We start from the raw sequence: 9,179 nt of genomic DNA on the forward strand, positions 1-9,179 counted from the left end.
GCTTCTTGGTTTGGGGTTTGATTCTTTAATTATTTTATTTTTTTTAATCAAAGAAATCCTGTTTTTCTCACACATCATAAAATAGTCATCAGTTGAGTCAGACTGGCTTTGGGGGTACTTATGGCTAAGCAGGGGGCAGCTGCCCACAGCTCGGGGTGCAGGGCTGTGCTGGGTGGGGGAGTTCACCAGGCCCCACTCCACAGCAAGCACTGGGCATGCGGGGAACGTTTTTAGCAAAACTTCCCGGTGAGGGGTGTTTGCTCCATATGGCCTCTTTGCCTTGACTCTTCCGTAAGAGCGGTGCTGGAATGGCCTCAGGGCCACATGCCTCTTCCCAGCTGCTCCATGTCGGGATGCTGTTGGGAAAAAGTTTTAAAAGACACAAAAAAAAAAAAAAAAAAAAAAAAAAAAGGTGCCAAGAATAGTTAAAAAATAGTTAACAGTTGGGAAAAAAATCAGCGAACTCTCAAATCTAATTTTTTTACTAAATTTTTGATACAGCCTCCAATTGTTCTATTAAAAAAGACTTCAACACCGGTGTACCGCTACCAGCAGTTTGTACCAGCTTAGCTTCCCCGTGCCAGCGCCCGGGACCCACCACCCTGTTCGGGCCGAGCCGCGGGACCCCCGGCCGCCTCTTCCTTCACGTTGTTGCTGTTCTTTTTTCTCTCTCGACTCATCCGAAGCATGGAGTTGTTGGTGTTTCCTCGGAGCGGGCCGCGGCAGGGGGACAACGCATCCCTGTGCGTTGGGGTGGGAGTCCCAGCGCACACAAAGCCATACCCGTCCCTCCGGGGATCGCGCGTTGCCGCGGCCCGGTGAACGGCTGGATGAGCAAGGCCCCGCCTGCCTCTGCTTGTGGGGACTCTCCCCCGGCCCCTCCGGGCTGGCCGGGACGGAGGCGAGGCGAGGGGCCCGGGAGGGAGCCGGTGGGTGCCCGCCCCTCACCTCACGCTCTGATTTCGGCGTCGCGGGGGTGGTTTCTCGCGTTGTGTAAACGTAAGGAGTCAATAAACCGTCTGCTTTACTACAGCCCTGCCTCTGCCACCACCGCGGGACGGGACCGGGGCGGGCTGCGGGTAGGCTCCGGCAACGGGAGCGCGGCGCCCCCTGCCGGCGGGAGCGGCTTCCGGACGATGCGGCGTGTGGCGTCACCGTGCACACGATCCCGCCCAGGAGGGGCGGTGGCGGTGCGCCGCCATGTCGGGAGCGGCGGGGCTGGGACGTTCCCCGGTGCTCTGTGCCCCCCGCCCAGCCGTCGCGCTCCAGCTGAGCGGGGGGACCGAGCCGGCGCGGCCCGGCGTGGCCGTCATCGACCTCCGCTTCCCCCGCGGCGCCCCCGCCGATGTGAGTGTGGTCCGGCGCTGGGCGGGGGTGTGCCGGGAGTGGCACTGTTATGGAGGGGCCGTACCGGGGTGGTCCCGAAGGGGTGCCAAGAGCGATGCCGGGGGCTGTCCCGCTGTGGGGCGGTCACACCATTGCTAGTCCTGATGCCGGAGGGGAGACACCGGGAGCGGCGACGATCCCGTATCGGGGGGATGCTGGGTCCGTACGGGGGCGGGAGAGAGAATATCGGTGCCGGGCTATTGCCGAGGGCAGCACCAGTTGGGCGGGATGCTGGGAGCCATCTGCATCCCAATATGGGCGGGAGAAATGCTAGTGCCCGGCCCAGTAGGGGTGGGGGCGGATGCTGATGCTGGTGTAGGGGGTGATGCCGGTATCAGTACGGGTACCAGGGCAGGGGCGATTCCGCTGCCGGGCCCAGTATGGGAGGGAGGGAGGGATGCCGGTGCCTGTCCCAGTATTTGGGGGGATGCCGGTACCAGTGCCGGTGTGGGTGGGGTGTGGTGGTATGGGACGTATGTCAGTGCCAGTACGAGGTGTGGAATGCCAGTGCCGGTCCCGGTTTTGGGGGGGATGCCGATACCTGTATGAGAGATACCGGTGCTGGCACTGGCGGGGGAATGCCCGTGCGGGGGCTGAGGCCGCCGGTCCCACAGGTGCAGGAGATCGTCTTCAGGAACTTCTACACGGCGTTCCTGAGCGTGCGGGTGCAGCGGCCCGGCCCCGGTGGGTCCCGCCGCTGGGTCACCTGCCTGAGGGACCACTGCCTGATGCCCTGTCCGCACACCGAGGAGGGCTCCCAGGACTACTTCTCCCTCCACCGCCACCAGGTCAGCACAGCAGGGACGTCATCCATACTCCTGGGGCTCACCCTTCTTTGTCTGAACCCTAAGACAGCTCCCGGTCCCCAGGTCCCTGTGCTGATGCCCCTGCCCTGCCATGCCTTCCCTATCCCTGCCAGCCCCTCTCAGCAGCAGGATCTCCATATGCTGGTCCAGCCCATGCCCCACTCTGCCCAGCCACCCACCATGAAGTGACATTCCCCTCAGGCTCCTTCCATCTGGGATGGGACTTTTTTTGAGAAAATAATCCAAAGCTGCCCCAGAGCAGCACCAGCCCCTGTCATAACAGCCCCCTCCTTGTCCTTGTCCCAGCAGATGCTGTGTGATGTGGACCAGGTGATGGCGGTGCGGTTCATCCTGCGGCAGCCCTCTCCAGTCTGGCTCCACTTCACCATTGAGGAGGTGCAGATTTTCCCCCCTGGACAGAAGGTGAGCCTGTCCCAGTGCTGCCCTCCTTCTCAGTTATGTGCAGAGCATCCAGGACAGGTCACCATCCCCAGCCCTGCACCTGGCACAGCTTCAGGGGCTTTGGGCTCCCTCCAGAGGACCCAGGGGGGTGGGTCAAAGTCCTTGTCATTTGCTGAGGCACTTGGGGTCCCCTTGTGTGCTGGGGACAGGGTGGGACTGCTCCATCCAGCCCCAGCCCTGCCTGTTCCAGAGGTGTATGTTTGCCTGAGTAGTGAGATGGAGCTGGAAGTTGCTGCAGCAAATTAGGAGTTGCAAAAGACCACTCAAAAGACAAAATTCCCTTTAAAAACAGTAAAGTGACACCTACATCTGCAGCAATATAAACACAGGTGGGCTCCAGACCACAGCAGCATGGACTCAGGACATCATGGACTGAAAACACATCAATGTAGCAGGCTTCATGTCATGAGGGATGGAGGTGGGACTGGGGACATCCTTGTGTGACCCTCTTGATCTGTTTCAGAGCCCACAGAAGGATTTCCCCTCCTGGCTCTCCCAGCTGACCCCTCCAGAGCAGCCAGCCAGCCTCCATGAGGTGAGTGATCCCCACTAAGGTCTCAAGAGGAAGGAGGGACCTGCATGAGGGGGTTCCAGTTAGTGCAAGCATCCCTTGTGACCCCACTTTGCCTCATCCCTGTCCTGTTGGCTCCAGGCACCCAGCAGGAGTAGCTTTTGAAGCTCTTACATAGAGAACCAGGTTGGATGGGGCTTTGAGCAACTTGATCTAATAGGAGGTGTCCCTGCCTATGGCAGAGGGTTGGAACTAGATAATTTTTAAGGCCACTTCCAACCCAAGCCATTCTGTGATTCCTGAAGTAATCTGCCTTGTGCTAGAAGTAGTTTGCAGCATTCAAAAGAAAAATGCCTCCAAAATTATGTGCTCTCTGAGGTGATACTTCAGTCTACCTGCTCTCAATCTGTGGACCCCAGTGTCCCTGTGGGAGTGGAGGCAGCACAGCATCACTCAGCCAGTGGATGGGTGAGGACAGGGTGTCCTGGCTCGTCCACAGCACTTTGCAGAGCGTGAAGCCTGGGAATTACGTGGCACGCGGGCAGAGGGACGTCACAGCCACGGCACATGTTTACAGCTTGCAAGCCACATCTGCCTGGCTCATGGTCTTCAGTGAGCAAAGTCCAGGCAGAGGAGGGCAGGGATGGGCAGCTGGCTTGCCCATGGAAACCTGCTGAATCAGCCACTGGCTGGGCCAGGAGCAGTGTCACACCCCCCAGCACTTGTGGAACAGTTCTGCCACTGGGCTTTTGGTGCTGCTGAGCTTACGCCATGTTGGTGGCAAGGCTTCTGCCAAGCCTGACAGGTCAGGGAGCTCTGGTCCCTGCCTGACTGTCTGACAGGCTGGAGAGAACTTGCTGGGCCCTTGCTGATCACATGAATCACATCCCCCTTGGCAAGGGGTGGTCCAGGGGAGGTGCTGGGGTTACTCTGAGCTTGGCTGTTCCCAGCATTACCACGAGGCACCCACAAGCAGCCTGATGCCACAGGCAGGGGAGAAGCAGCATGGAGCTTTTCCCCAGACTGGGGAGCTGCTGCTGAGCCTGCGAGTGTTGCCCACCTAAAGGTTCCTGCAGGAACCAGTGCTCGCAGGGGGGTTTCTGTCCCCAAGCCCGGGGAGTGCCATGGGGGGACTCTGGACTGTGTGATTAGGTTTTTAATCATTAACCATCGGTCTGCTTTCTGTCCTCGTCCTGGACACCTGCCAGCAGAGATGGGCTGTGCCGGCACCATGGCACCCAAGGCTCACGGTCACCCGTTTCCCCAGCTGCCTGTTTTCCTAGAGCAGGGCTCTGCTCACCCTGCACTGGGGAACCACCAGCAGGTCAGGAATGTGGGCACTTGTCACGAACGTCCTGTGATCACAGCTCCTTGGAAACCAGTCATACCTCCACACCACTGCCTAAGCCCAAGCTGATCTGGGCCACTCCCTGCTCCTTGGAAACCAGTCATACCTCCACACCACTGCCTAAGCCCAAACTGATCTGGGCCACTCCCTGCTCCACAGTGTTGTGCTCACTTCTTTCTAGGAGCTCCCTGACCTGGAAAAGGTGTCCACAGAGGTCCAGCAAATGTGGGTGCTGACAGAGGTGATCCGGGCTCGCCAGACAGCTGCCCGCATCGGGCGCTTCGACGTGAGTTCTACCACCCTGCCCAGGGGGCTCTGGCATAGATGCATCACAGGGGAGCCCTTTCAGGATGCGATGGGGTGTCCCATCAGAGCTTTGGTGCCAGGAACAATTGTTGCTCTCTTTTGCAGGTGGATGGCTGCTATGATATCAACCTCCTTTCTTACACCTGAGCCCTGTGGGTGCTGGTGGGAGGGAGCTGGCTCCTCCACACTCCCAGGGCCTCCATCACTCCTGCATTGGCCTTTGTCCCTGCAGCCCCGGGTGGGGTTTCACCTCCTGTCTTTGCTGGCAGTGGTGGGCAATGCTGCTGCTCTGGAGCCTCTCCCAGGCCGGTTGCCCTCCAGCAGCAGTGGCTCTGCTCTTATCATGTCCCGTGCTGCTTGCTCCTTGCCACGGGCAGCACCCAGCCAACCCTCTGCCCCCAACTTATGTCCGGGAGAGCAGCCCTGGGTCCTGCCTGCGCTGCTGCAAGTCCAGCTCCTCGGGCAGGAGAGTGCTGGCGCTGGCGCCTACCGCGCCTAGGGGGCCGAGGAGGAGCTGGGGGGGGCGGCGGGGAGCATCTCGGTCACGACTAAAAGCTGCTACCTTGGTTCTGCCTGTGCCTGCCTTGTCTCTTTCTCGGGGGGTGGGGAATGGCCGTGCCCAGGCAGGACCCGCACCCAGCATACCCCCGCGCCGGCGGCGGGGGAGGCGGTGCCGGGGGGCGGGAGCGGGGCGGGGGCCGAGCGGACTCCATGTCCCAGGAGCCCCGGGGCCGGACCGGGCCGTGTCCTGCCAGGGAGGGAGGGAGGGAAGAAAGGATGCTGCGGACGGGCTGCCGCGCCGCGCTTCCCGTCCGACTCCTGGGCTCCGCGCCGCTGAGCACGGCCGGCGGACAACGGCCTGGAGGGGCCGAGGCCGGGGATGGGCTGAAGCGGACGCCGCTGGACGCCCTGCACCGGTCCCGCGGCGGGAGGATGGTGCCGTTCGCCGGCTGGAGCCTGCCGCTGTACTACGAGCAGGGCCACCTCCAGTCCCACCTGCACACTCGCCGCCGCTGCTCCCTCTTCGATGTCTCCCACATGCTGCAGGTCGTCGGCGCGGGAGGAGGGGGCGGGAGGGGGCCTGAGGACGACGGGCGTGCACCCAGCAAACCTCACACCTGACCCTTCCAGATCCGGGTGTACGGACGGGACCGCATCAAGTTCATGGAGAGCCTAGTGGTGGGGGACATCGCCGAGCTGAAGCTGGGACAGGTATGGAGCAGTGGGAGTGGGGAGGCCACCGGGTGCCTGGCAGGGTCAGAGGATCCCGGGAGCACCCCGGGTGGAGGACGGGCAGCCTGCCCGTGCTCTTGAGAGCTGTGTCCTGCAGGGCACCCTGACGCTACTCACCAACGAGAAGGGCGGGATTGAGGATGACCTTATTGTCACCAACACATCAGAAGATCACCTCTACGTGGTGTCCAACGCTGGCTGCGCCGACAAGGACTTGGCCATCATGAGGGTACGGGCTGCTCAAGCCCCGCGGGAGGTGGGATGTGTGGTAGGAATGAGTCATACCACCTTTCAGTGAGGTCTGTGGCGAGGTGGCCATGGCCACGTGTGGGGCTGGCACTAGCCTGGCCCCCAGGCTAGCAGCACGTTGTCACTCTGGCAGGGCAGAGCATCGGAACTGCAGGCTGCCGGCAGTGACGTTCACCTGGAGGTGTCAGACAATGCGCTCCTGGCTCTGCAAGGTACAGAGGGCCTTAGTGAGCTGTCACAAAGTGTGATCGTGTAGGAGTCTTACCCTCAGCGGGTGCTACACTGTATTTTCCTTCGGGTCCTTGCCTGATGGGTGTCAGTGCCCTCCCCATGTACCCCCCCTTTCCCAGAAACTGCTGTCCCCTAGATCCACCTGTCTCCCCAGGTCCCTCCATGGCACAGGTGCTGCAGGCGGGGCTGTCAGATGACCTGGCCAAGCTGTCCTTCATGAGCAGTATCACCACAACAGTCTTCAGTGTGCCAGGCTGCCGGGTCACACGCTGTGGCTACACTGGCGAGGATGGTGTGGAGGTACCCCAGGAGCCACGCTGGCCCACCCTGCACTGTGGTACTGAGCATAACATCCTGTCCCACTGACCTTGCCCCCCATGTCCCCCTGCAGATCTCGGTGCCTGTGGGGCAGGCAGTGGAGCTGGCTGAGCAGCTGCTGGGTGTCCCTGAGGTGTGGCCAGCAGGGCTGGCAGCCAGGGACAGCCTGCGCTTGGAAGCTGGGCTCTGCCTTTATGGCAATGACATCGATGAGACCACCACGCCTGCCGAGGCTGGCCTGATGTGGACCTTGGGTAGGTTATGGCCACAGTCACCCTCACCTCCTCCTCGGGGTGGACAGAGGGGCAAGCTTCCCAATGAAGCATAAGTGGACAAGGTGGACATCACCAACCCTTGCCCATCCGCACCACAGGGAAGCGCCGTCGTGCAGCTATGGACTTCCCTGGCGCAGCCATCATCATGGCACAAGTGAAACAGAAGCCAAAGCGCAAGCGTGTGGGGCTGACATCAGTGGGACCCCCCATCCGTCCCCACACAGCCATCCTGGGCCCTGAGGGCATGCCTGTGGGTAGGTGGGGGCAGCAGGGCTGAAGTGGGCACAGCCCTGAGGTGTGCCTATGGCAGGGGAAGGGGCTGGGTTGCCAACCCTCATTCACCTCTGTATGTCTGCACATCCCCAGGTACAGTGACCAGCGGCTGCCCCTCACCCTCCCTGGGCAAAAACATTGCCATGGGCTATGTGGAGACCTCACACAGCCGGACTGGCACCGCACTCACTGTTGAAGTGCGGAAGAAGCAGCACCCAGCCCTTGTCACCAAGATGCCTTTCGTGCCCACCCAATACTACATGGCCAACTGAGGCCAGTGCCTGCTGCAGGCACAGCACTCCAGCTGCAATAAACACCCCTGTCCCACTCTCCCAGCCTCTTCCCAAGTAATGGCAGGAGGTGCCAAAGCAAGGGGCACAGTGCTTTAATGGTGCAGGTGGTGCCCAATGGTCCCGGTGCTCCTTACTCCTGGTGCTCCTCACTCCCTGTGTGTCTTTGCCAGCTCCGCTGTTGAGCCCTCCCTGCAAAAGAGGAGCAGAGTGAGTGGGGCTGGGCTGGCACCCCAGAATGGCTCCCCAGTACAGGGGGAGGGTGCCTGTTTACCTCTGTAGGCTGGGCAGTGCTGGGGCTGCACTTACTGGGAACAGCTAGGAGGGCACGTGCTGGGGTGCACTGATTTGGAGGTGTTCACTGGGCTGTACTGGTCTGGGAGTGCAACCAGGACCTCAGTGGGACATGCAAGGCTGGGGGGCCATTGGTGTGCACTAGTTTGGGTGGGCAGCTGGAAAGGTGCTCACTGAACTGTACTGGTCTAGGTGTGCAAGCAGGAGAATGCTTGCCGGGGCATACTAGGCTGAGGTGGGTACACACTGGGGTGCACTCTTTTGCCTGGATAGCTGGAAGGGCACTCACTAAGCTGTACTGGTCTGGTTGCAAATGGGAAGGCACTCACTGAGGATTACTGGTCTTGCAGGAAATATCCTGGGGTGCACTGGTCTGGTGGGACAGCTTGGGGGCCACTCGCTAGCATGCACGGGTCCAGAGGTGGAGCCGGGGGGTGCTTGTTGGGACGTACTGGTCTAGGGCGGTGCAGCGGGTCACGTGTGCAGCCGGGAGGGCGCTAGTCATGCCAGGCTGTAGCGGGGGTCGCAGCAGAGCAGGCAGGGTGCAGCGGCTCAGGTCCGGTAGCGCTCGGGACTCACCGGGGCGGGCAGTGCCGCTCGGCGGCGCCGTTGCGTCTGGCGGGGCTGGCGGGGGACAGGGAGTGCGCGCGCGGCCGGGCTAGCCCGGGGTCGGTACCGGGGGACCGGCGGGCGGCGGGCCCGGTCCGGTAGCAGAGCGTGGCCACCTCCTCACCATAAACTCGCCAGGCCAGGTGGATGCCCAGCAGATTGAGGCTCAGCCAGAGCAGCAGCAGCTGGCACAACGCAGCCCGCACGTCCTGCGCCGCCCATTCGGCCGCCAGCTCCCGGCCCAGCGCGACAAGCCCCGGCCACGGCAATTGCCAGCCGGCCGTTACCGCCGCCGCCATGGCTTCGCCGCCGGGCCTTCCGGGGGGGCGGGGCCTCCGCGAATAGGGTCTTTCCGGGGGCGAGGTTACGCTTGGTGGGCGGGGCTTATAGAGGCGGTGTTCTTGAGGGGCGGGGCCTGCTCGGTGGGCGGGACATCCGGCGAGGGCCATTTTTCTCGGGGTGTGGGGCTATGGGGCTTACAGAGACGGGGGTGGGGCGGGGCGGGGCGGGGCGGGGGCACCCGGACGTGGGTTCCCCTAAGTCCAGGATTGGACCCTCCGGGGAGGGGTTTGTGGGGCGGGGCTCTTG

The 9,179-nt window shown here is 62.0% G+C and overlaps 3 protein-coding genes across 3 annotated transcripts; 2 read left to right on the plus strand and 1 right to left on the minus strand.

The window, feature by feature from the left end:
- The first annotated feature begins 1,200 nt into the window (after positions 1-1,200).
- NICN1 (nicolin 1, tubulin polyglutamylase complex subunit) lies at positions 1,201-4,966 on the plus strand. The gene is made up of 6 exons (XM_054387223.1): positions 1,201-1,347; positions 2,001-2,174; positions 2,502-2,615; positions 3,118-3,189; positions 4,695-4,799; positions 4,925-4,966. Exons 1-6 carry the CDS (start codon positions 1,201-1,203, stop codon positions 4,964-4,966), a joined length of 654 nt encoding a protein of 217 aa, XP_054243198.1.
- A 630-nt stretch (positions 4,967-5,596) lies between these two features.
- AMT (aminomethyltransferase) lies at positions 5,597-7,670 on the plus strand. Its single transcript, XM_054387225.1, has 8 exons — positions 5,597-5,866; positions 5,951-6,031; positions 6,150-6,281; positions 6,435-6,513; positions 6,687-6,832; positions 6,924-7,104; positions 7,224-7,379; positions 7,492-7,670. The coding sequence occupies exons 1-8, from the start codon at positions 5,597-5,599 to the stop codon at positions 7,668-7,670; spliced, it is 1,224 nt and encodes a 407-aa protein (XP_054243200.1).
- A 647-nt stretch (positions 7,671-8,317) lies between these two features.
- On the minus strand, positions 8,318-9,040 carry TCTA (T cell leukemia translocation altered). The gene is made up of 2 exons (XM_054387226.1): positions 8,562-9,040; positions 8,318-8,438 (listed from the first exon to the last, which is right to left on the minus strand). Exons 1-2 carry the CDS (start codon positions 9,038-9,040, stop codon positions 8,318-8,320), a joined length of 600 nt encoding a protein of 199 aa, XP_054243201.1.
- Between the last annotated feature and the right edge of the window lie 139 nt (positions 9,041-9,179).

The sequence above is a fragment of the Indicator indicator genome, chromosome 15 (assembly GCF_027791375.1).
Source record: "Indicator indicator isolate 239-I01 chromosome 15, UM_Iind_1.1, whole genome shotgun sequence".
In the NCBI taxonomy this organism is placed as follows: Eukaryota; Metazoa; Chordata; class Aves; order Piciformes; family Indicatoridae; genus Indicator; species Indicator indicator.

Coding starts and splice junctions, on each gene's coding strand:
- TCTA (XM_054387226.1), bottom strand. CDS start 9,040: ATGGCCCTCGCCGGATGTCCCGCCCACCGAGCAGGCCCCGCCCCTCAA. Junction 8,439..8,561: donor GAGCGGCACTGCCCGCCCCG/GTGAGTCCCGAG, acceptor GCACCGCCCTAG/ACCAGTACGTCCCAACAAGC.
- AMT (XM_054387225.1), top strand. CDS start 5,597: ATGCTGCGGACGGGCTGCCGCGCCGCGCTTCCCGTCCGACTCCTGGGC. Junction 6,032..6,149: donor CCGAGCTGAAGCTGGGACAG/GTATGGAGCAGT, acceptor TGTGTCCTGCAG/GGCACCCTGACGCTACTCAC. Junction 6,833..6,923: donor CTGGCGAGGATGGTGTGGAG/GTACCCCAGGAG, acceptor GTCCCCCTGCAG/ATCTCGGTGCCTGTGGGGCA.
- NICN1 (XM_054387223.1), top strand. CDS start 1,201: ATGTCGGGAGCGGCGGGGCTGGGACGTTCCCCGGTGCTCTGTGCCCCC. Junction 2,175..2,501: donor TCTCCCTCCACCGCCACCAG/GTCAGCACAGCA, acceptor TTGTCCCAGCAG/ATGCTGTGTGATGTGGACCA. Junction 4,800..4,924: donor CCCGCATCGGGCGCTTCGAC/GTGAGTTCTACC, acceptor TCTCTTTTGCAG/GTGGATGGCTGCTATGATAT.